This window comes from Temnothorax nylanderi, unplaced genomic scaffold (genome assembly GCF_030848795.1).
Source record: "Temnothorax nylanderi isolate EJ_2023f unplaced genomic scaffold, tnyl_v1.0 TNYL_tig0042_pilon, whole genome shotgun sequence".
Lineage (NCBI taxonomy): Eukaryota > Metazoa > Arthropoda > Insecta > Hymenoptera > Formicidae > Temnothorax > Temnothorax nylanderi.
The window spans coordinates 781,548-808,304 of record NW_027249104.1 but is presented as its reverse complement, the minus strand read 5'-3'; the positions used below and the strand labels follow the sequence as shown (position 1 = coordinate 808,304).

The 26,757-nt window shown below is 34.6% G+C and overlaps 1 protein-coding gene and 1 long non-coding RNA gene across 2 annotated transcripts in view; one reads left to right on the top strand and one right to left on the bottom strand.

The window, feature by feature from the left end:
- Positions 1-10,591: 10,591 nt before the first annotated feature.
- The window catches only part of LOC139771660 (uncharacterized), a 67,464-nt gene continuing 51,298 nt past the window's right edge, over positions 10,592-26,757 (top strand). The window contains exons 1-3 of the long non-coding RNA XR_011717946.1: positions 10,592-10,841; positions 11,093-11,231; positions 11,579-11,626. This is a non-coding gene — a long non-coding RNA (uncharacterized lncRNA). The remainder of the gene's footprint in view (positions 10,842-11,092; positions 11,232-11,578; positions 11,627-26,757) is intronic.
- On the bottom strand, positions 22,716-26,677 carry LOC139771656 (protein takeout-like). Its single transcript, XM_071704587.1, has 6 exons — positions 26,563-26,677; positions 25,739-25,888; positions 25,033-25,119; positions 24,532-24,798; positions 23,467-23,622; positions 22,716-22,954 (listed from the first exon to the last, which is right to left on the bottom strand). Exons 2-6 carry the CDS (start codon positions 25,809-25,811, stop codon positions 22,806-22,808), a joined length of 732 nt encoding a protein of 243 aa, XP_071560688.1. The 5' UTR covers positions 25,812-25,888; positions 26,563-26,677; the 3' UTR covers positions 22,716-22,805.

Sequence of the window (26,757 nt, the reverse complement as noted above, 5' to 3'; positions counted from 1 at the left end):
ATGGTATATATAAGATTTATTTAATAAACAAACTTCTTTGGAATTTTTAATATATTTATAAAAATAATTGCTATGCAAAATGTGATTTACACAATTTTCTATAATACATACAGAAATCAAGAATAAACGAATCTTGAAAAATAAAATCAAAATTTTGTGTAAGCTAAAGTTAAAATAACGCTTTTGTCTGTACGTTTGTTAACATGATGCAAGTGAAAAGATTTATTGTTTCCATTGTTGGCCGTCATAGAAAGTTTTTTTTTTTTTTAATTGAACTGCACTTGTAAAGTCGCTATCACCAACGATATTTTTTCTAGTATCTGGAAATGTCATTTCCATATCACACAATTGTTTTCAACGTCCGACATATAACAGTCCATGCATATATCTGTAGAAGGCAAATATGCTTCACAATCATGCTCCAGATTATACAATCTTATCGGCTAATGTACTTTTAATAGAGAAGAGAATATAATGCAAATTGTTAGAATTTTTTTTATTTAGATTAGCGAAAATTAGCGAAATGTACATATATATCCAGGTAAATAACAGAATATTAATAGAGACAAATTTATATTTAAGTTATATATTGTTTTTAAATTATTACACGCAAGACGCGATATAATTAAAAAATCATATACTGTTATACGATATAAAGTTCTTTATACATCTATAAAAGATCAAAAAGTAACGTTTTTCATTGCGTCTTACTTCTTTATTATTTCATGAAAAGAAAGTAACAAGGAAGTTGTCACAAATTTCTTTAGCGACGACGCATGCATATAAATCTGCCGGTGACTGACACAGGAGACGCATTACCTAACACTATACAGACACCTGCGTTAATACCTTTCTAGTTGCTTTATTTGTCGCGGTCAACCGTTAATTGCCCTTTTACTTACAGTTTAGACGTCGGAGTAGTACGCTAGTCTGGGGCAATAAATCGGTAACCATACGGCGACAATTAGCAACGTCTCGTTGAGCGCGTTGTGAGAACTGCGCGCCGTTTCACAGTCCTAATTTCCTTACTTGAGAATTAATTGGACTCATCGTACAACGATTCTTGCGAAGTATGCGTGATTTCTTGCTTAAATAGCATAATTGTAGAGTTGATGACGCATTGCTCGTAGTCTATTTTTGTGTATTGTTCGTAATAAAAATAGTGACAGTAAAATTTAATAGCAATGCAAATAAGTTTACTAAAGCTGTTAAAATATTCGATTCTTTAAAACATTTGCGGTTGTAATAAAAAATCTTAATAAATTAAGCTTAAAATTTCAAACAGATAATGCTATATGTTAATGTTGCATTAATATCTTCCAATAAAATTTATTAAATATGACAGAAAGTAAGTACATACTTTAAATATATGATGAGTAATAAAGAATGATTTAAATATTTGCATGATTAATTAACGCGAAGAAATAAGAAAATTAAATTCGAATTACTTACATTCTTAAAAACAAGATTGCCTAATATTACGCGTTTCAAGAATAGCAATATCATTACTACAAGTGTTAATTATACTCAGAGAAACAGCATGGACACAGACAGAGAAACGAGCTTTCTCTTAAAGCTACGCGATTCAAACGGGCTATCGCTTTTGAAAGCTGGGTAAAGCGCGTATTTAGCTGCTGGCCAGGCGCCCTCTCATAATTAGCAGTTTCCAAAGGATTTCCACTGAGAGTCCGCTAGCAGGCGCCGCCAAGATTTATCCGCGTCATCCTTTTTATTCGGGTATTCACGAGCGAGGTGCCGAGAAAAAGAACAGAAAGTAAATGGAGACATATTCCTGTAGGAGCGCGCGAAGCACGGTCGATGCAGAGCGGGAGCTAATGTCAGAGATTAGAGGTAATCCGTTCTCGGCTGGGCAATCGTCGAGGAGGATCCTCCTCGTTCGCAACCGGAGCGCAGCTTCGATCTAGATACTGCAGTCGCACTGTCGCAGCGCCGGAGGTCTCCTTCCTCCTCCGGTCCTGGGGCCGGATCCTAGCCGCCCTTTTTCGCCGGCAGATACATTAGAAGGAATTACGGAGAGGGAACGCGTTTCGAGTGACGTGAGCATTAAGACCGCGCAAGACACGGCTCCGTAATTACACTAATTACGGAGTCGTTAGGATTCTTTATAAATACTGCGTCTTTGTTGCCTTTTTCTTCTTCTCACGACCGCTTCCACGAGCGCGAGCTTCGGAAGCGACCGCGGAAGGAATGCGTGCCGACAGCTTTATGGAAAATTTTGCGGTTCTGCGGTCCTTATTTTCCTCGTGTGATCAAGTTCCCTTTTGCATTTACTGTTACTATCCAGAAGCTAGTATATGTGCTATATGCACTAGTAACAATATAACGCGGAAAAAATCTTGTCCTTTCTCTGCTCACTGTATGATCTCGTTTTAATATTCAGACAATTCTTCCCATGCTAAAATTGTCTAAAGCATAATTGTAGTTATTAAATATTTGAAATTAAAAGATTCTCTCACGCAAATTAAAGGCATATAAACACAAAATAAAACCATGTTTATTTCATTTGCAATTTACTGTAATCGACAATAAATTTAATTTGTGTGACCTTTTATTAATATATTTAGTATTAAACATTCGAGAAATATACCTAATTAGATTTTCTAGCCATCTTTAAATGCAATACAAGATATCGTTGTAGCGCGTCTGTGAATCTGTTATTTTAAATTAAAACAAACGGAAATTCTGGTCATTGAACGATGTTTTGGATCTATTCTATTCAGATCGAAAAATCCGGCAGACATATCGTAAACTTTCATGTTTCTCTACTTTCACTAAACCAGTCCCCGAGGAAATCGAAAATATGCACCTGCGAACTTGTTCTTTTCTCCCAATAAGGCCGACTTCGCCATAATATATGAATAATTAATAGATCTTGCTAATTAAAACAGTGGACAAACTGCGTTGTCATTCGTGAAATTCGCATGCAGCCGTAATTTAAGTGCGATTTCGCTTGTAAAACTATCCGATGTTTTCATATTTAGATATATGTACAAATCGTAAAATCTGCATACATGTGTAGAATTAGGAAGAGTTATATAACCTCTCACACACACACACGAATTTTGGTGATATTCAGAATTTAGTAGAAAGTAAATTAAACTAGAATTTTTGGAAACAATATTTTATGTTTCTCAAGCTGTAATAATTAAAAAATAAAGTCCATTTTGAATTGCTATACTAGCGTCCAAAATTATGAATAACAGATTAAGTATCGAGATAATAACAAATGTTGGCTTGTAGAAATTTTACTTTTAATTACAACGTGTGAATAAATTGATTCGCCGGTAAATTAAAATGCTTGTAAACTCTCAAAGATGCGTCTTATAAATCAGTGAGATTACGCGACAAAATATTATTGCATAATACGTCTGCGTGTGCCTTGACACGTTTCCATTCGTCATGAACAACGCACTTTCGGGCACGCTCAGAAGTTCGTAAACCTCTTTCGCGGATTCATACGTCGACATTGTTTTACGGCACCTCAGAATGGCAAAGACGACGAGACGCAGAACGACGGTGCTGATGGTGCGAGAGCACGAGGAGAGAAAGTCGACGGGAAGAACTCGATTTCGCAAATGCCGAAATAAAAACTTTTCTCTCGCCTGGCTTTTCGCGCCGCGCACAAATCTCGAGCGTATTTTCGCGCGGCAGTCCTCGCGATCTTGACAGTTCCGCGCAAATTGCAACCGTCGACAATCAAACTTACCGTCGCGCGAAACACCGTAAACGGCGAGGGATCCCGTAATCTTGTGCCGTTTCGACGTTCCCGTTTTCATGATGAGGGACCCGATCTCGGCGAAACGATTTTTGCGACGAATTTCTAAGGACGATGGTGAGAAAACTCGCGTTCGAATCGACGAAATCTAAAAGTAGTTTGTACCGCGATTACTTGTTCCCGAAATGCTAGCGTATAAATTTGATTCCCGAATCGAACGTGGTCTTACTGGTCTTTCGCGGTTGTAAAAATCGCAGGCGATAGTAAAACTGGTCTGTTGAAGCGTAATAAAATGATGTTTCGCGGAAGTGTAAACAAAAGTTATTGGTGTCTAGATTGCAAATATACGAGATGATTTATATTTATGTTGTCTGTATCTCCTCTAAATTTGACTATTACGTATATGCGTCTGCTATTATTGTATAAATATTCCATTTTTCTTTTTAATTGTTATAAATTTATTTGAAAGCAGTATCTACAATTTATAAAGAAGATATTTCTTTTTATGTTTCAACATTAAACATTAAATACAATGCTGATTTTCTTTCGATAGACAGACTGATTCGAGAGAATATCTATGTAGCTGTAGGTATAATTATCTCAAGGCAATTAAAAATCTCGGAATTATCCTTACGTGCGGGAATACATATGTACATCAGTATCTGTATAAATATGGCGAGCAATTTGTAGGAAGTGCTCGTAAATGCTTCCATTCCGCTTTTTATCAGGTCTACATCGTAGATCGGTCGGCTCCGTCCTGGGAAGTTTTCGTAAATTACCAACGACTTGTGGAATTGCCCCATAACCAAAATGAATTCTAGAGCGTCGTCGCCATTGGGGAGGATGCTGCAGGCTTTGCAACAACGATGTAGAGCGCGACGCGAATTCGCATCGGCTGGTAATCGTATTAAAAGGGGTGAAGCACCCAAGATCGGAACTTTCGTGAGCGAGCTAACGCGTAAAGAGGTCGGGGAGTGAGAGAGGAATAGGCGGTAAAAGAGGGATGGCGGGGAAGACAGAGGGGAGAAAATAATGGAGGAGAGAGCCTCGACGAGGAGCGACAGAGTCGCTCGCTTTGAGTTCGCCCTGAGGACTTCTTTCAGAAATTTCGTCGTGGCGGAGACGCTTGTCGTTTTATCCGTCGTGACTAACGGAGCGTTAATCCTCGAAACGAATCGCTAAAAAACAGTTTATTTTACGTAGCACAGAGCCCTCAATATTCTTTTACAAACGAGACTCCGCCGATACTCGATAAAAAGAAGTACATAAAGACGGATATTGATTCCTTAATCGTCTAAACCGGGGCCAAAGGGAAGCATTTCTTGTGAAATAATATTTCTGTAATATCTTTCTTAGCAATACGTACGTTTAATAAGATAAAGGGACCGATCTCCGATACATTCAATTTGCTCGATTAAATTTAATATCATAAAAGGGGCACATTTAAAGATATCGAGGGACGGAGGGAGGGAGGGAGGGAGGGAGGGAGGGAGAGAGAGGATATGTTACTTGTGCTCATAAATTATACATTACAAAATCTTTACGATATTGTTGGTCCTCCATAATTGGTTGTGTGTACATTCTGCATTAATATATGTTAACTTCTTCCCCGTTGTGACGAGCAAGAAGAAGCTCGTGGGAAAATTTGAGAAACTTTTGGCGAGCCCGCATTCGCTCTCTCCGACATTATACAGTTACAACTTGTTACGGTATCCAGCATCATGAGAGCTTCATTGTCAAGCTCTACACCCTAGACATCGTGGACTGATGCCTCAGCTTAATTGGAGTGTTACATACTCCGTTTTCTCTCAGCCGTTCCTCGTTTCTCTCTCTCTCTCTCTCTCTCTCTCTCTCTCTCTCTCTCTCTCTCTCTCTCTCTCTCTCTCTCTCTCTCTCTCTCTCTCTCTCTCTCTCTCTCTCTCTCTCTCTCTCTCGTTGTTGCAAGCACGAGCCAACACCCGTCTCCAAACTTGTCACAAATTCGACGAGGTGTTGCTACCTACTGAATTTGGGAGAGATGGACGGGGGAAATTAATTGTATAAACGTTTAACTTCTACCTTGCGACGCTCGACTCATTATCTAGAGCACGGACGTACCAAGAGTCGTTGAGATCTTAAAACATGATGAAGTAATGTTTGCAATACATTATATCTCGTTTTGATATTTCTGACGCTAGAAGATTGGTGTTAGCAATATATAAATAATTCCGCTTAATTATATTGTAATTTTTACATAAATTTTAATAATTATTGAGATGTATAAACAGTTACTTGTTTTTTCAGTTTACATGTTGCATGTAACACAACACAATTCGTTGCAAATTCCGCGCTTGTTTTAATACAACTGTAATTATTATGAATTCAAACGTAGTTATTACTAAATAATGAATTAAACGTTTATAATAGCATTCCCAAATGATTAATGCTATTTCTATTACTTTCAGAACAAAGTGAACTCTTGATATATAGTACAATAAATAAAGTTTATTGTTTAAGGTAATTCTTGAAATTATGAAATATTCTATCATTTAAAAGCATTTTTAAAACTATTCATAATATTGCTTGTTATATGATAATTTATTGTTGCATAAAATTCGAAATATATTGGTATCTTTAATCACATCGTCAAAAGAACTTATAAGTAGTATATAATTATTTTATGTATAAGAAGAGAAAGTTAAAATCGCTTATTTTTCAAAATAATTTTTAAAATTATATGACCGGTATTCATATTCGGTTCTTGTTTCAAGACTGTCTTAAGTAATGTCTTAAGATGCTAATACGGCTCTGTGATTGGTTCATGACGTCTTAAGATTGTACTTAAGACGGTCTTAAATATAAGAACCGACTATGAATACCGGCCTATAGATATGCAATTTTTTCATATTAAGCAGATATCAATTTTAACAATATTCTCATCTTTTCCTATATATAAAAAAAAATTGCACATATATTATATGTATAAATATGTTATATATATTAAACGCGTTATACAAATTTAAAGTTTAATATAATTTTAAATAAATCCGAGAATATTTATCTCGTAAAATTATATTATATATACAGATGTGCTAATTGTTAAATATAAATGAGTACGGAGATGAAATATAATTCGACAAGATTTTTAACATGATTGCTTTCAAACAAAGCATAAAATAAATTTGCTTTTACGGTTATATAAAAACACTGTAAAGAGCAAACGTAATAAGCTTATATATCTCTTGTTTTTCTTTAGATTAAAGAATTACCTTCGTTGATACAAAAATAACGATTGCGTTTTTCATACGCATAGTACCAACATAAATTCGAATTCATGTAAGCATTTGTGCTTTTTATATTCCAGTGCAATCCTTAGCGTACTCTTAACCATTTAAATAAGAGCAAGAAAAATAATTCGCGGAAGCATAATTAAAAAGCTGAAAGTATCCCTTATCAAAAAGAGACGAAAAAGAAATGCAACAAAAAGAAGAAAAAATACAGAAATTTAGGCTGTAAACTCTACGGATTTGTGGGGTCTAAAGAAATAGGGGAAGTGCGTCACGCGACGACGACTCGTTTTAATTAAATGCCTGTAATTACGTTTCCCGCTAATTGCTGCGCGATGCCCTCAGGAACGTTATACCGCTCGGTCAAAAGAAAATTGGGATCTTGCCAAACTTTTTGCCGATGTTCTTTTTTTTTCCTCTACCGTCTAGTGGTGTCAAATAACTCGTAAGTATTCTCGCGCGAACGTAGCAGCGCGTGTTCTTGCAATTAGTCAACGAAAATGCACCAAGTCGCTCGGTCCCAATTTTCTATGTGCTCCTAACTCGATGTCTCGAATGAAATCACCAGACGAAGTCACTGGCGCGTTATGCAAAATTTATATTTTCTAAAAGAAAGTAGGCATCTTCTTAAATAATTAAATTTACAGTTATAGATTTAATCGAAAATCGTAATCGCGTCACTCTGGGTACGTTTTTAGCGCGACTTGCGGAAATCACAATTAAACGATTCAACTATTTTGTTTCTAACAGGAGCGTCGAGAGGAGCTCTCTTTCTCTTTCTCTTTCCCTCTCTTTCTCTTTGAACGCAGCTTCAAGAGACGAAATACATAAGATTACATAGAATGTTATATACCATGCTTCACCGTAGTCTCGCACAGACAACACTAACTTGAATTCCATTTAACACTCCAGATGATTCCATTCTGCCTCGCTTCCTTTTCTCATCGATCTATTACGCGTTCTATGGCGTACAATTACCAGGCAGGAACAGACTGGTTTGCCTTACTACGTACATGAATTTACTCTTGCATTAACTGTCGGGAATAATGCCGTTCGCACTATAACAACTAAATCACGAGAATTGCTTCCACCATTTGTCGATCGTTAAGGTGCTCAGAGCTAACTCTCAATCATTAATACGCCGGAAGAGCGTTTCAACATTTATCAAGCACCTGTTTACAATACGAAATACGAATTCCGAGCTTATTTAAATACGATGGCAACGCAAAATTAATTATGTAGATTATATTTATTAAAAAGTTTTAATTAAATGTAAAACGCGACATGATATTTATATTTATCGGGAAGATTGAGATTGTCGAAATCACGAACGAGCTTCGAGCTCGTTTTATATTAGGTCTCGTTACTAATTTATTAATTTTCTTCTGCGAGCTCTAGAAAACGTGCACGAAAGATGAAGCTAATAAATATTCACAGGAATACTAAATGATCCATAGTAATGGGTCTTGATAAATCGAGACAACTTTTACTTCGTGTCGCGGTGAAGATACGGGCAACATTGCGTGAGTGCATAGAATAGATAAAATTTTGTGGACAAGAAATTACAATTTAAAGAAGAATACGACTTGTTAGTTATCAATCTTTTGTGCTTATAAAACGTCGATTAGTCATCTTTTACTTACATTTGAAAAGATAAGCGGTATTTCTTTTTAAAAATTATTGTCAGACTAGATATTCTTAATGATTGGAAAGTATTTAACGATTCTTTTATCATAGAATTCTAGTGCGACAATGTTGAAAGAACAGGAAGGAAAAGGATAAGGCGCATAAAACTCGTTTCGAAAGAGCGAATGATCGAAAGTGCAAGCAGATATCTATGTGTGATCGATCTCCGAAATGCGGAACTTTACGAATTCCACATAATTTGTGAAAGTAATCTCCATAATTTGCAGAACCTACCGACAGTCACATAGTTTCGTAGTCTACAGCAGGATCGACCGCGCGTATTACACTGCATATTTGGCCACATAATAATAGCTTCTATAGAAACCAACCTCGAACATATAATTAATAGGATTAGGTAAATCATCTTTATTCTATATAATTATCTATATATGCTTTATCATGTACGTTAATATATATAATAATAAAATTCAAGCGTGATATTGATATTGAACGATCTGGACATGACAGGATAATTGGCATATCTAATTAACTTTTCGTGCGTCATTAATTAAATAAAAATTATAAACGCAAGTAAATTCTGTACGACCACGTACAATATTTTAAATAGCGCATTCTAAATATATTAAAGAGAGATAAAATATTAATATGTCTAAAGAAATTACATAGTTTTTAATACTTCTTCGATTAAATTGCGACGAATTTTATTCTTCAATTAAATGCCAAATTTAATGTGGGAGAATATTTATTCGCCGAGATTAATTTGAATTGCAAGAAGCGCGGAATATTCAGTATTGATTTTGCAATATAATAAATATGTCGTAGGTGACGAATTGATGAGCGCACGGTGGAACTCGGCGCTCGGATTTTTATTGCGAAGCGTAGAGTATATTTAGCACGCCCAAAAATACTCGACGCGTATGTCAATGTGTATCTTATAAAATTATATCTCGGCGCGATACACATTACACACAACTCGGCTGCGGCCTTGATCCTTGTTTTTCCGGTACAGCAGCATGCCGCGCTAGCCTTGTAAACAAAAACAAGGTCGCGCGGCGCGGCGCGGCGCGGACGCGGACGCGGGCGCGGGGCGCGCGGGCGTCGTCATTCGTGCCCGAGCCGTCGAACGGATAGGCAATGGTACGAGTCGCTCTCCGTGTATTACCATATTATACTTTTCGAGATGCGATCGCGACAAGTACCGTGGGATACCAAACGCATGTCTTTACGAACAACTGAAAGTTATCAGTCCGTAAGAGTAATTAATTCCCTCATTTAACGACTCGTAAGCATATCGAGATGCCGGCTCGTGAGATCCGTGAAGCGGATATTTCGCGCGATTGGTCATTCGAATTAGGAATTGAAGCGTATGAGACGGGAATTACATAAGTTATTACTTTTAATTATTTCTCTAACAATGCTCGAATTTGACTATCTCCGTATCGCGTTTCGATCGCGAAATCTTTCATCGATTTTCGTATTATGGTCGGTTTATTTTTACATCTAGGGTAATACATAAAACGATATGTATATAGATTGATCGAGTAACGGAGAATTCCGCGTTTATTTAGTTATATTCATTAATATAACTAATTTAATTTTCAAGGAGCAGAATATTTTGCGTATCTTTATTTAACGGTATGTTAAACAGTTCACGGCGGTAACGAATCGTTCGGTGAGTGTTTTTTATAACGTATAGCGTTGTTGCAAGTGTTTATTCGCGCGGCAATCTGCGTGGCGACTTCGCGAATGCCTCCGTATATTGTCGCATCACAGACTTTTATACATTATTTAGATCACTAACAGGCGTCTCGGCCGGGATCTGTGATGCACGGGTAAATCCTGTCGTCATATTGCGGTAGGGCAAGATATACATATACAGATTCTGAAAGAAAGAGTTTATTCATACTGGTACAGCATTCACGAGAAATAGGAAAATTTCGATAGCGACACCCGATAGTGACCCACTTCAATATGGCCGCGCCTCCCGTCACGCATTTCGGCTGTCCGTCCACAGATGTCGGCGGTCTGGTATTGCATGTAGACGCCTGTCTGTGTGTCGCATTAATCTTCGAGATGCAATCGTTGTAACAAGTAGGGGAGACGCCGAACACGATTCTTTGCAGATAATCCGCTACGTGATCAAATTTCTCCTACGATTAAAGTCTGTTGGCGAGAGCTTTGTATCGAAGTAGGTATGTGTCGTAATCGCTACGCGGCGGCGATGAATGTAGCTGTGATTAAATCTGTATTTCATACTTGTCAACCGCATAAATTCGGCATTTGTACCATGCATCGATAGTTTAATTAAAACGTTTTGTTCGTTCGAAATTCGTTATTCAAACTTCGTTAATTTATGAAATGTCGCAAGTATTGAACGGACTGTACTCCGGTCTCCGATCCTTCTTTTTTCCCACAATTTAATAAAATGCGCATTGTGTTTCAGGAATACCGTGCAAAGTGTCAGGCAATTATCGTATTCTAATGATTGGAGTGTCGCGAGTGTTGTGCAAGTGCCTGAAGACAATCTGAGAGGAGGAGGAGGTTCTGGGAAGGACATCAGGCGCCGGCGGAGCAACCTTGCGGTGAGTATCATTTCTTATTTAAAAATTAATCGTTCTTTCTCGTTCATTCCGATTGATCTATCAGCTATCTCGATGGTATAAAAATAATAACAGAAAAAAATTTTTTTAATTAAAAAGATTATTTTTATGAAGTTTTTTTTTTCGGAAACTATGTAATTACTTTAATAAATATTTATTTGAAAAGGAATAAAAAATCTGATACTTGTAATAATTATTTATTAAAATATTAATTATTTTGCGCTATTATAATTTGCGCAATTATAATTTGAATATTACATTGCACTATTTTATAATTTGAATATTACATTGCACTATTTTATAATTTGAATATTACATTGATGTTACAGATCAACGCAGTCAACGTAGCAGATAACTCCGCTGCTGCGCAGCAGTAGGTGAGTGATTAGAAACTTTTTTATTTAGGTAATGGGCTTATGACAATTATTTTGTCTCTATATATAAATATACATTATATATATATATCTCAACACATATAAGATTGGATAAATAAAAAATTTAATATAAAATGAGCTATTAATATTGAGTGCCATGCAAAATTTTGTACAGTTTTAATTGATAATTAATGTACAAGATTTAATTAATATATAATTAAATTTTATTTTCATGATTTATTAAAATTTGACAAATTTTTTATTATGACAATTACACAATCTTATTTGTCGCGGGATGTAATTATAAAAATAAGAAAAATTTTTTATTTATGGTTGAGTTTTACATTTTATTTTAATATTGTTATAATCACATATTAATTCAGATACAGATTATCAATCCTTATATAATTCATATATGATTATTAATCTGAGTAATAGTAGTTTTACATGTTTTAATTAATAATTAATTCTGTGCACAATTTGTAAATATTATGGCATTCAAAGTGCTTTCGAAAAATTTATTCTAAACTTGCGACTATTTACGCAGTATTCACTGAGTTTTTACTACTGTGATAAAAATACTTTTCTTGGTTTTATGTTTTATCGTAACAGTGGCGCAGGGAGTTATTTAATTTTGTGATAACAAGCGCAAGTGTTCACGGAAAGCTTCGGCCTTAAAAAAAAAAGAAAATGCCGACTCTGAAGTATTTTAATTTAATTTATAGAAGATAAAACCGCGAATGCGTTAAACAAAGTCGTTGTTGCTAATATTACTACGACTTTTATAGTAATATTAGCATATTAATTACGAAGGTTGTAGTAATATTAGCAGTGAAGACTTTATCTTTCGAGGAATAACGCAGTAACTCAGAAAAAGTATGTATGTACTTTGAGCTCAGCGAAGCTTACTACTTACTTACTTAGTTTTTTACGTACTTAGCTTTTTCTAGAGACGTATGTTAGTAAGTTCCTTAACAAAAATGGGCTGGCGCTGAAGTTTCTTGTGTAATTAAAAGTCATTACAAGCAGAAAGCAAAAATATAATGGAACCCTTGTTTAAAAATCATGCAGTTGCACCTGGTCAATGAAAATTACATGCGGTTTTTTCCTCGGGTTTTTCTAAATCACAACATTCTTTAAATTAACTTAATTCAAATGAATAAGGTATTAAATGGCAGAATAATGTGTCGTTAGATTACTAAGGGTTGCTTATTTGATAAATCTATGGACGGTATTCCATAGTCGGTTCTTATTTTAAAACCGTCTTAAGTATTGTATTAAGATGCTAATACGGCTCTGTGATTGGTTCATGACATCTTAAGATTGTACTTAAGACGGTCTTAAATATAAGAACCGACTATGAATACTGGCCTATTTCTTTATTCTCTCGAATTTTTAAGAAATGTTCAATGAAATTCACTATCTAACTATACTAACAATAATAATTTTTAAAAGGAGAAGATTGACAAGAGAGAGAAAGACATACGCATTAAATGTCTAAGACTTTAGTATGTTCTGTCACATTACGGATTTTTCAGGACGCGAGAAAGAGTTTCTTTCTATTGCATATTCCGCAAAGTGGTTACATTTTTCACTTAACTTTCATGTTCTCGACTTGACATGTCAGAGATAAATTCAAAAATATCTTTTAATGCTGCTTCCCAGGAGATACTCACACTGTAACAAAACATAAGAGTCTCGCGGATGTTCTTACTCAGCGTATGAATTGTCATAGTTATTTCTTTTGTCAACGTATTTAACATACAAATGGCCAGCGGTAATTTCTGAGAAAATATGCTACTTTTAAACACGCGCATAACAGTTTCTTTCGTACATTTACTGACAGAATATTAAATTGGTATAACAATGTTATTTCATGGTGGAATGCTATTTTCCGGGTACAAAGAAATATTTATCAAGATCGTTGAAATAAAAATTTCTTTAAAGTGTTTATGTTTTGTTATAGTTGAAATAATCGATTTCTTAAAGAGAGAAAGATCGAATATTCTTATAAATATTTGATAGCAATAATCTTAAAAAAATATATATATATATATGATGCTCAATTAATAATAATCTCTGGCCGTTTACAGCCTTTTAGATTAGTATAAAGATTGAATAATGTTTTTTGTTCTTTTTAAATATATTTTTAAAGTAATTGAAATTTAAAATATTTAACACTCTGAATTCTTAGCTTGATTTCTTATATGTATATAATATATCAAGCTACTGAGAACCCAGCGTTAATTTATAGCTTGAAAAATATCATGCTTTATTCAATAAAGACAAACTATAATAAAGCTAAAATGTTCTGTGTAAAATCAAACGCCGGACCTTATTGTTATATCCAAAGATATTCGATTAATTTAAAAATGTTCTTGCTTTTTCGTTGTTAACTCATTCCTTGTAGTTTTCATTAATATCTTCTTTACCGTTTCTTTATTTTTGCCACGTGTCCCCTCTCTTTTTACGCATCATTCGGTTCCTTCAAAGGTAATCGTCGTAGTCGCACGGTGGGCATGAAGACGCGCTAGCACGAGCTCCTTTTCAGGGATGTGCAATCTTAAAGATACATTTGCAATGCCCAAAGATACGCCACGGGGTTGGACCTCGTGGATTGTTCGGTAGGAAACTCGGGGATTCGGGCTTGGTTATATATATAAGATAATAGTCGCACGTGGGGTCTTGGGTAGGAAGAGGTGGACTCTTCAGCGACGCCCAAGGGACAAATATATTATTACTAAAGGGTAGGAAATTTAGGAGCCGTGAGCCCTCGATGAAGTGCAAGGGACCGTGCGGTGGGGAGAAAGGGCCCGGAAAGAGGGAATGGGGAGTACGCGTACGTACGTAGGATAGACGGGGAGAGGCCGGGACAGTGGAGGGCTTTGCATTAGTAGAGTGCAGTAGCCACATTGCTCCTTTGAGACTAGGCGGTTCGCGGTTCGCGGTTAATGCGTTTGTTCCGGCGAATCGATAGAGAACGTAAAACCGACGGTTGTAAGACGCGCGGATGTTTGGAATCTTTATTACATTTATGACGACGATGGTACCTGCCAAATGTTTCTTCATGCGCTTGTTGTCGAGGTTCGTTTGTGCGTCCAAATCTGTAAGGATCAAATCATTCAGAAGCAAGTAAATGAGATTAGAGGCTAATTGATTAGCGGTTGATATTACGGTAATTCTAATTTATTGCTGATCCGCGATTTACTGCGACGTAACTTCGCAGTTTCTTCTCTCAAAGCAAACAGTAACGTTGGGTTAATGAGATCGGGTGATTAATTGGATTCCGAATTAAAAACTCGCTCCTTATCACATTTGCATTTGTTCAAGCTTACATTACTAACTGGCTATTAAAAAGTAGTTATTCTTACAGACTATCTTACAGTTTCTCTGTTATGCGCACTTTTAATCTTATTTTCACTTACCTTCTTTTTTTAATTAAAAATTGTCTTTACTCAGCTTGTAAGCTAAATTTTAGTTGAAATCTCAATATGGATCTTAATTAGCTTTAATTATTAAGTACATTTACTATGCTGCAATTTGCAATACGATTTTCTGTCTCAGAAACATTTTATTAAAATAATAAAACAACACAATTAGGTTGTTTTGCTTATACTAGAAATACTTAAAATGTAATCGTAATATTAAATGTAATTATAGATTATATAATTAAATTGAACGCGATGTGATACCACGAGACTAATATAAAGATTTATAAGTGCAGTATCGATTACGAATAGCTACTGCTACAATAGTACAGTTTGATATTAATGTAATAAGAAAAGAAAAGAAATCGATATTGTAATAACGTGTCTACGAACGGAAGATTTTTATATAAATATTAAGTAATTCCTTGCCCAAATGCACTATATTGAGGATATCGATTCGGACGGAGTAATGTCGTCTCGCTTTTCCCCAGGGTCACATTTCGAAATGCGTTTCATCAGTTTCGTTGTTCTATGATTTAGTACTCTATTCTTCCCGGAACTGCTCGTAACGGGGTAAAGGAAAATGTAGAGTGCGCAAATAAAAGCTACAATAGCAAGGAGAGAATGATATGTGAATATTCAGATGTCTCTTGCGAGATGTTCTTTGCGATTCTCGTCAGTAACGCTATATGTTATACAATGGTACACACCGCTTTGTTACAACGTCAATGCGCGAGAAATTTAATCTAGGCGTCGTCCGCGTATAATAAACAGACATATCAAACATGAAAGTACCAAGAAAAAATTACGTTTCTCACGCATCGACGCGACGGTGCTTTCTTATTTATTATACTAATTGCTACTGTTGTAGTCCTTATATTCCTCTCTACAGTTTTAATAACATAGCGCATACGTACAGCTTGTTGTTTTGAAAACAGTGTATGTAATTAATTATACAATTTTTTTTCTTATTTCGCATTTGCAAATTAATTTTTACAACTGTTCGCTAGACAACAGCGATTTTAAATCAATAAATCAGAATTAATAAATCAGTAATTGGGTGGGAGTCATCGCGAATCCTTGATGTCTAACTTATCGAACATGCTCTATTCCCGAAGGATTTAACATCTACTTTTCGAAACCGTGAGTCTTTTACAACCTTGGGATTCCGAAACACACATAAACTTACCAACCTAGAAGGCACTACGGCCTAAGGGCAATCTTAATTTTTACGTCAGATTTTTACGATTCATGGGTTGCCCAAGATTACACACACGGATTTCGATGGTATTTTGCATACCTAGTTCAAGGCGATCAGCATCTGCAGTATCAGAAAGGTTCGTCCGCCGTTTAAACGGCACAAATAATATTTACGTGAAATCTCGGAAATAGTAAATTATAATTTCAGATTAAAATTGTTTTTTATTTAATCAAAAGCTGAAACCATTTCCATTTGCCTCAAAATTTGTTTCTCAGTCGCTGTAGACGGATAATGTCATTATATTCCCCGTGTGGAAAAATGTAAATGGAAAATAGTACGACATAGCGAATTTATTCGTGAAAATGAATTGGCTCCATATAAGTTTGTCAGAGTACCACAGTATCGAACACGTGCACAGCAAGTCGGAAAAGTACCGTAAAGGTTATCCGCACAGGGAGGTCAGGGTGCGAAGAAAAAGAGAATAAAAAAAGGCAAAGACAAACTGCTGAACAAAGTTTTATTTTTTGGTGAAATACGTGTGTGTGGCTATTATGAAGGGTGGAGACCAGATAAAAATGGTTTGAAGTCAAGTTGATTTATATGCTATATACCAAATATTATCGTATACTAAGATAAATTACGAATAAAATAAAAATAAATAAAACTTAATCAATTCACAGAAAAATAATTTCAATTTTCTATCGCGTTCTCTCTCTCTCTCTCTCTTTTAAATAAAACTAACAAAGTTTTCTACACATATATAAGATGCTTTGCGATAAAACCATGTTAACAGATATAAGTACCAACTATGTAAATTGTATAAAATAATTTAATATATAAAATTATGCTATTGTTCTATTAGAGGTAATAGGAAATTTCTGTTGTCACATTCGTATACATATATGTATGTTTAGACTTTGTTAAAATGTCCAAGGATTAAGATTATCCCGAAACAAATCATCAAAATCTTCTTTGTTAGAAAATTGCGTTGTCATCCTTCATAGGGGCGCATATCGCCTGTTCAACCGAGCTCCCGCAGCGAAGAATTATTGTCGCTGGTTAAGTGGCACTCCTTCACCCTTGACTAATTTATAGACGGATTGTAGTAAAACACAAAGAAGTTATAAGATATACCTCCTTGCTACATGTATATGCATAATATCTATTCGACATAAGAATTATCTTTATAAATCTTTATAACGGAAAGAATCTGAAGATGAAAATTTGCATTTATCATACAACATTTCTTAAATTTCGCGTGTTTTGTAAATAGTTCGGATATTATGTTTAAGACAACATTGCAAAGAAGTGGAAGGACTAAATGATATTTCTTTAACAATAGCACATAGATATGTATAAGGCAGACATTAAAGACATTAAATAGTGGTAAATTTGGTAAACGAGTAACTGCGATCGAGTTACACAAAATTCTATTATAACAAAGCGAAAGGGTAATACCGATAATCGTGTTTGCCCCGTACTAAAGCGGTCACCGATTTTCCGAGAACGTATCTCGTTCCTACGGCTAGAAAACACGTTCATCCTTTACACCCGGCGAGCTTGCGCTCGTTTTGTATCCTTCCGCCCGCTGCCAGGGTGAAGCCCTGGGCCTCCCGTATCTTCCGAGAAATAAGTACCATGGATAAGCTTAAAAATGGTGAATTTCCTGAGAATATCCCTGCCACAACATGCAGCCCATCTATTCCGTGTTCACGTAGCTGTTTGCGCTTATGTATATCATCCAAGTCTTCCAAGATACCTGCGGAACATCGAGGCTATACGATGATTTGTAATAGCGAAGGATTGATATGTGTACGCGCGATATGAAGCAGGCCATTCTTTATTAACTAACAACAACGTGCTCAGATGAATGATACTTAATCTCAGGAAACGAGCAACTGTTATAGAATATACACCATACAATAATTTTACATGTTAAATTTAAAATTGCACATAATATATATCTGGTTATCGAAAGAATTTATATAGCAAGATTACGCGTGATACTATTCGTTGCTTCTCATAAAGAAATAATTATTTGAAGAAATAAAGAATAATGCGTTAGAGAATTTTTATACCGTAGGTATATATTATTCATTGAAAATGTAGCAACGCCATCGGTGTACTCTCTTTACGCGCGGGAGAAAGCGCGTTCGCGACGCCCGCGCGTTTAACGTATAACCGTCTAATTAGCACCAATTAAGAACGTCGCCGGCTGTGCGTCGGGACGACTTCTCGCGGAAATTTGTTTGCGCGAGGCGCGGCAGTCCGTGGTAATCCCCGTGGTTCGCACCCACGGAGGTGCGACGTGCTAAAGTGAAAGAATAACGGAGTACCTAAATATTTAACCGCATTAATCGCGACATGAATAATTTATGCGGTTGCAAGATCGCACAAGCAACTCGGCAAATGGTACAAAAGCAAATGGCGTGTTCTCTCACTCTGTCTTTCTTCCGTCGATGGTCCGTGAAAGGTCAAGCATGAATCCGGGAGTGAGATGGATCAACAAAAAAGCAAGAGAGGGAAGGGGGAGAGAGAGAGAGAGAGAGAGAGAGAGAGAGAGAGAGAGAGAGAGAGAGAGAGAGAGAGAGAGAGAGAGAGAGAGAGAGAGAGAGAGAGAGAGAGAGAGAGAGAGAGAGGGAGAGAGAGAGAGAGAAAGAGAGAGAGAGAGAGAGAGAGAGAGAGAGAGAGAGAGAGAGAGAGAGAGAGAGAGAGAGAGAGAGAGAGAGAGAGAGAGAGAGAATACCGGTAAACTGGACGGCGGTCGAGAGCTCAACTGAACGACGACTATAAAAGCTTGATTAATTAGCCATGCCGTGCCGACGAAGTTTTCGTGACGTTACCCCGCCCAATCGAATATTGCTGCAACGTCGGCATCTCTCCCTATAATTCTTTAACTACTATTTTACAAACAAAAACTCGAAGGGACAGAAGAGACTAAGTGATTAAAGATAACACTCCGCGAAAGAAGCTGAGCGTTCGCTCAGTTGGGTTGTCTCAGAAGAATAAATTATACTGATATCATTTAGCAACATACACAAAAAAGGGACGTTTATGTAACATATGCAAATTATATTTCTTCCTTATTTCAAATTTTATAAAATAATAGTAATAAATATTTCTTAAATAATTAAGTCAAATATTTAATTAGAACTTATTAGTGCTAAAATTCTGCGTCATTAGTCGAAGATTGAGCATAAATCTAGGCATAAATCTAAGCATAAACCGTATTTCGTTTCGAGCTATAGAGTTAATCTCTCGAAAAGTGGATGGGATGGGATACTGCGTCTCTCTCGTCGCAGGAGGAAGCGCATCGGCGTTACCGCGTATCTTATGTAAATGTTCGCCGAATACACGTGGAGGCACGTGTCCACGGGGACCAGCCGGCAAATTGAGATTCACGCGTCTACCGACTTTGCCGGCCGACACACGATCGATGTTTCCGTCCACGTGCGCACCTCTGCATTCTGGTTTGCCTCGCCCGATGAAGGGAAGTACGCGCGGAGTCTTCTCTCCCTTTCTCTCGACCTCTCTTCATATTTTTATCTTTTTATTTCTTTTTCCTGTCAGTGTGATGAATCGCGCCAGATTTAATTTGATGCGGTTACCGTGCAAAGAAAATCACTCTAAATTAATTGCACTTATCACGGATTAATTGCACCTCGTCACGCGTAGCGGGCATTAACGCAGGTCTCCACAGGTAGTCGTGTATTTGTGATTTATTCAGTTGCGTGGCGGAACTTGACGGTTTCCATCACGGCGGAATATCGGTTTTGTCAATCTGAGCTCCGCTTGTCGAAAGTGATGTAATACGACCCAAGTGTTGTCGTGTCATTGAATTTGCACGATGAAGATATTTGCACAATACTTATTGTACAAACACTTAATTTTTTTTACAATTTTTATTCTATTTTTTTAGAAATAAATAATTTATATGGTTATTTTGATATATAAAATTTTGTATATAAAAAGGTATTTTATTTATATATCCATTTTTATAAGGATTAGTTAAACTTATACAATCGATAGATTTGTCATATCGAATTAGTTTTGCACCATAAAAGCCTAAAAATATCGCGATGCATGACGAAAATCGATAGTAACGATGGGATAGTATCCATATCGGGATTCGTAATTTCGCGGAGCTGTACACTTCCAGACCGACGCGACGAATGCACGAGTTTTTGCTGACGGCAAGTCGCTTTGAGAACCTTAAAATTTGAAGTCGCTCAGACGCCCGTGAAGATTGATGGCCGTGGGTTGCCATTCGCGCTGAAATTTGTAACTTCGTGCGTGTATATACCGGTTTCTGTACATGAACCGGAGGCGTTATATGATTTCTACTAAAGCTGGCACTCTCTTCAAGCATTTCAAGTCTATAAAGTTCGGAGTCACGAGATTGAACGTAAAAATTTATGGTAACTCGCAAACTTCCAACCAAAAATTTATAACTTTTGACGAGCATGCGTGTGCATGCGTAAGTAGATTTTAAAAAGACTTGATAACTTTCCGTTTTATATCTCTACACCAAGTTTTCTTTCAAATATGTATTGTTATACACATAATAGAACAATTATACAGATTATTATAATATTTAGATATTTTAGCAAACTTATCACGAAAATCATACGGATCTGCGTCAGAATATACTTCTCTTTAATATTCCGATAAATAGTTCGAATGGGTTTTGGACGATGGGCTTCATATAATTTCAGCTCTCAAGGTTTTTCAAGCAACGTAATAAAATTGAATTTTATGAACATTAACATGCATAGACTTCTAAGACATGAGGAATTTAAGGTCAGAGGATTAAGCTGTTCTCTACTTCCATGATTAAAGTATAAATTAATATAAAGTATAAAGTATAAATTATGATCTTATAGTCTTTCAAACAGAGAGTCCATGTATTATTTGAATATACATTATATGTATTCATGTGTATACAATACACATCACCGGCCAACAGTTTGAGATCATTAATTGAAAATGTCTATTATATGAAATGAAATCAAACTTGTGTATTATAATTTAACATATTTTTATTATTTTTATTCATTGTTTTATAATAAATTAAAAAATAATGTAAAGAGCAATAATAAAACATAAAAAGGTTGAAAGTTCTACAAAAATTAATTTTTTCAAGATAAAAAGAATATTAGAGAGACTTCTTCTGTCAAAGTAAACATTCTTATATTCTTTAATTACGATTTTTACTAACCTAGTAATCTAGCTTCAAGTTTATTTATTTTCTCTGTGATAGAAGACTTTTCCATTTTCCATTTTCTAGAATAGTTCATTGCTCAGTTTTGGAAAAACGGCTTTATATGATAATAGAGATAGTCCATTTTCTTGAAATTCAACAATGTTATATTAAGAATCTATATTATAATCAACCGTACTAAATATAGCGTTTTATTTATTAATAGTATGTGAATATTATTGGATTTAGGCAAATGACAGACATAAAATTACTGTGTGCTATAAATAAATCGTTAATTTATCCTTTTCCTGTCTCGTATGCATGCAACATTTGGTGAATTGGTTTGGTTATCTTTTAGGTATTGACAAATTCATTACGTAATTAAATCGGTTCATCAGCTCATAAAAAAGTTGCAGAAATTTGTCCATTGAATCTTAGATTCAGTTATCGGTGCTCGAAAAAAGCAAAATTAGCTCGGTCGTTGACCGCTACGAGAAACTAGAAGCAAGCAGTTATATAACGAATGTGTGGCGTGGCCATTCCTAAAAGTTTATAACTTTATTACGGATATTCCGGGAAACCCGGAAAGAATTCTCTGATGCGAAAGTTTGACAACTTCTCGCGTTCTTGACGCGTATTTTAACTTTCTCTTCCTGACATCCGTCCGCAACAAATTCGGTGCCTCTCTATTTCTCCCTCAGATTTGTCGTATTTTATTCTCTTCGTACATATACATATGCTTTATTCTTCCGAATCTCTTCTGGAGATACAGTGACATAAATACTAACGCGTTCGGAACATGGAGTTATATCTAAAGATCTTGATTCTTTATTGCGATTGAAAATTGCATGATTCGTTGCGTCTGTATATGTATATCGGAGTCTAAGTGTAAATTGACCAAGCAAAGTTTTGCGTGATCTTTCCGTTTGTAACCAATTAATCGAAAAGAAAAAAATAGCGTGAGACTGTACATATGATTATCATTGGATTGATCATTCTTTGCAGAAATTAACACTCATAATTTGTTTCATATTCTTAATTTGCATTTTCCAGAAGAGTTTATTTCGTGATATTAAATGAAAGAATTGGCAAAAAAATTATGTAATTAAGACGTAAAGGAAAACTAAAAGCTTATATATAAGAGAAATCAATTTTAGAAAATTAATATTCCGCATTAATTAACTTAACTTTTTCTCTAGTTCTCCCGTATCACCTCATAAAGTTTACAATATAGGAAACTTAAAAAAATGTTTCTATATAATATAAATTCAGCTTGCTTTTTATTACATGATATAATTTTTCTGTGATCGTCGATATATTTCTTAATCTTAATGTGTTATAAATGTATGAATTTCATGGAAAAATTTTTGAAAAAGGAACCTTCGAGGAGATATTATTGACGATGCTAACTAACCATGGGTCCCATACATTGGATGTTACTGGCAACATCACTCGATATAACGCCGGCCAGAATTCGTTTGCAAACATTACGGCAAGATCATCTAAAAATAAAAATTTACACGTAACAATGTAATAAGAAACAGATTAATATAAGCTAATTAATATAAGCTTACCATAGAAGTGTAATTATAAATATAATTATATTTAAATACGTAATAAATAAATAAATTTTGTTCTGTAATATCTTTTGTTTAAAAAAAAATAGCAAAGTGAATAGAAACATTAAGATAAAAGATGATAAAACATGATTTTAACTTATAAAGTATATTACTTCTATCCTACTAGTTTTTAAATCAATTAATTATTTAATTATATATATTTCAATTTATGACATAAGAGTAACATGCAACTGTTCTTAATCGCATACATATATAAATTACAGATTATTAGTTCTTCTTAATTAGTTTAGACAAACTTCTATTAAAATGACAAGACTTATATATAAATATTTAAACGATAAATTACACGTCTTTAATTACACTCGAACAATTCGATGCATGTTGGATAAAACAGTAAAAAAATAGAATTATACCTGAATTAGTTTATTACTTACTAAGCTCTTTGTTGCCTAATAAATTGTCAAAATACAATTTAAACTTTCCAATTGAAGGCGCGACACGAAAATGTTCTACAATCCATGTATCGTTTATTACATGCCCTGTTAAATCCCATGTTCCTCTGATATCATCAGCGGTTATATTAAAATAACCTGTTACATAAATTATAGTGATGCACATATACATATCGATTAATTAAAAACCTATTATAATTATCATAATTGACTAATAATAAGATTGTAGCAAAACAGATTTTAGTAATTCTTTACAGAGAGAACTTACAGTTGGATATATACAAGGGTGAGTCAATAATTATCCACACTATTTCTAAAATTTATTAGAACAACAGCAGAGAACGTTCAATTACATCATTTTTCAACATAGTCCCCTTGCTTCTTAATGCACTTTATTCCAGCGTTTCACAAACTTGCAATGTGTGCACCGCTTCTTACACATGTTGATGTGTGGGAAATCGATGACCTCTTAAGGAATCTTTAAGTAGGCCGAATAAATGGTAACCCGAGGGAGCGAGATCTGGACTATATATGTAGGTTTTTTGCTACACTGGACTGCACTAAAACTTCCCTTCTTGCTTCCGCTAAATTACAAATATATACTCACTATCTCACTTTAAATACAGAGAGTGTACACTAGTTCAGCTATAAAAAAACAGATATTATGTAGCGTTTGAACAGTGTATTTATTTGGACAGCAGTATTTGGGCATTCATTGTTATATGCAACAGTATAACCAACATGTGCAAGAAGTGATACATACATAGTAGAGAGAGAAACAAAAACCATTTTTTTTTCGAGGGTATATGCAAGCTTGTGGAACGCTGGAACAAGTGCATTAAAAAGCAAGGGGACTATGTTAAAAAAATGTTGTAAATATATATTGTCTACTGTTGTTCTAATAAAATTTAGAAATAGTGCGGATAATTATTGACGACTCATCCTCGTATACGTATTGCACCTACAAATGAGTAATGTTTGATTATCATAAATGATGATACATGTAATACATGGCGTATCTTTGCTGTGTAGAATTTACTGACGTACCATCACCAACAATTCTGAATAGGCCTAGAGTACCATCCATTTTCACGGCACCTTCTACGAATAGTCTTGGCGATTGTACGTCGATTTCCAAACGGAATTCGTCATCAAGAAAATGCGTTCTCACATCATAAAAACGAATTTTTGACAAACCGATAGCAGTAGTATTTGACAAAAAAACTTCTGCATGTATCACGCCTGAATTATATACAACTTTACCGTACTTATAAAATAATGGATCCAAAGATGGAAAGTTCAATTCTGGCAGTCCTGTCAAATGAATAGGCCAATATTAATATCCATATTTTAAGCGATTTGATTAAAAAATTTCAATCTTTTTTTTACTTGTTTTAAATAAAATTTAAACAATTTATAAATTTATGGAAATTTATTTATTATTAATGTTTAATATTGCAGTAATATAGTTGTGTGTATAAAATAATATATTTTTTATTTGAAAGGTATATAAATTAAAATAATACAAACTTATAAAAACAAGATTACCTGTAATAAATCGTGGCCATGTTTCTTCTAAAAAGCGTTTTAAACAGGCGGAATAATCGACTGAATCACGCTTGCAAGTAGTTATAGCTGAATAGAAATAAAAATGGATTAAAACGGAGTGATAATAAAACTAAAAATGCAATAATTGTTTTTACTATACTATATATGATATAATTTAAAACACAATTTAAAACTATATTTTCGTCAAGTGCGTATACGTTATCAGATGTTTACATTGTGATTGCAAAAAAAAAATGTTTTCACTTCTTTTTCTTTAACGTTAAAATTGCGTCTGTAATTCACAATATTCTTGACTTACGCACACATAAAAACTAATACTTCAAATATAAATGAGAATAGTAGTTGTAATTGTTTAGAAAAAGTAAACGTCTAATAAGTACCTCTTCATAACAGGACGATTAACATATACAGAATAATAAATATTACAATATTTAGATATGTAGACATTTCAGCAAACTGATCGCGAAAATCATACGGATCTGCGTCAGAATATTTACTTCTCTTTACTTCTATTACTTAAAAAATATATTATATGTCTCTTGTTTGAAATCATCTTTATGTTAACTGTGTATTGATTTTGTATAATAAACTCTTCATTGATTAAAACAATGGATTGCTGTTAGAAGCGGATATGCAGTAAACTCATTAAGAAGAATATAACAAATAATTTTTGAAGAAGACTTACGAAGCGTAGATTCTCCAGTTGTGAATAATCCAAATGCTGCAAGACTGAATGCACCAAGTACGTAGACTAACATGTTTATTGTGTAGCACTTCAATGAATAATTCGATTGGATTATAGACGAGACTTATATGACGTCGGCTTTCAAGGCTTCTTAAGCAACATAAGAAAATATAATTACATCAACATTCTATATATAGACATATAAGATCTAGAAAAGTTAAAGAGAATTAAACTGTTCGCTATTTCTAAGATTAAAGAATTAATTGTGCTCTTATAGTGTCTTTTAAACATGGTGTGCATGTATTATTGGTACATACACATTGTATTTATGTGTACCTATATACATTATAGGCCAACAGTTTGAGACTATTATTTGAAAATGTTTATTATATGAAATAAAATCAAACTTATGTATGAATAAAATTAGTATGGATAGTCTCAAGAGTTTACATAAATATTTCGTGTGTTATTTATATATTGTTATATAGCATAACAAAGTGAACAATTTTTTACTGATTAATTTGCTTATGTCTACGACACATATTGTAGGATGGAATTTCGTTAATTAATTTTTATGTGCCATTATGTTAATATAAAAAGGAGTTAATATAAAAATTTATTATTATTTTTATGAAGGGTAACTGTAAATCTCAAAAACCTCGAAGCAATACATAAATGTTATCAATTTTAGTTAAATTTAAATATAATTAAAGTCTTGTTTAAATTTTATTAAGATCTGATTTAAAACTAAAAATAAAGATTAAGAAGTATAAGAGATACGAATAAATAGGAGAACGTCCTTAAAGACTAACTACAGTAATTACTATATCATTGAGTTTGGTTTCCGAGTTGGAGTCACGTGAATTGTCTATTTTCTATTTGATTCCGACGCGTCTGAACGTTTCGCGAACATTTCAGTTTACTTCATCAAGGAGAAGCAACCAGTCACTGAGTTGCTCCTTGCCAAGCCTTTCTTTATATACTTAGTGATTGAGAGGAAAGGGGGACCTTGGTTGGTT

Bases quoted from the DNA above. Each gene is read 5' to 3' on its own strand.
- LOC139771656 (XM_071704587.1), bottom strand. From the start codon at position 25,811: ATGTTAGTCTACGTACTTGGTGCATTCAGTCTTGCAGCATTTGGATTA. The intron at 25,120-25,738 runs GTAAGTCTTCTT...ATTTCTATTCAG, and splicing joins AACTGGAGAATCTACGCTTC to CTATAACTACTTGCAAGCGT. The intron at 23,623-24,531 runs GTACGTCAGTAA...TTTATGTAACAG, and splicing joins ATTCAGAATTGTTGGTGATG to GTTATTTTAATATAACCGCT.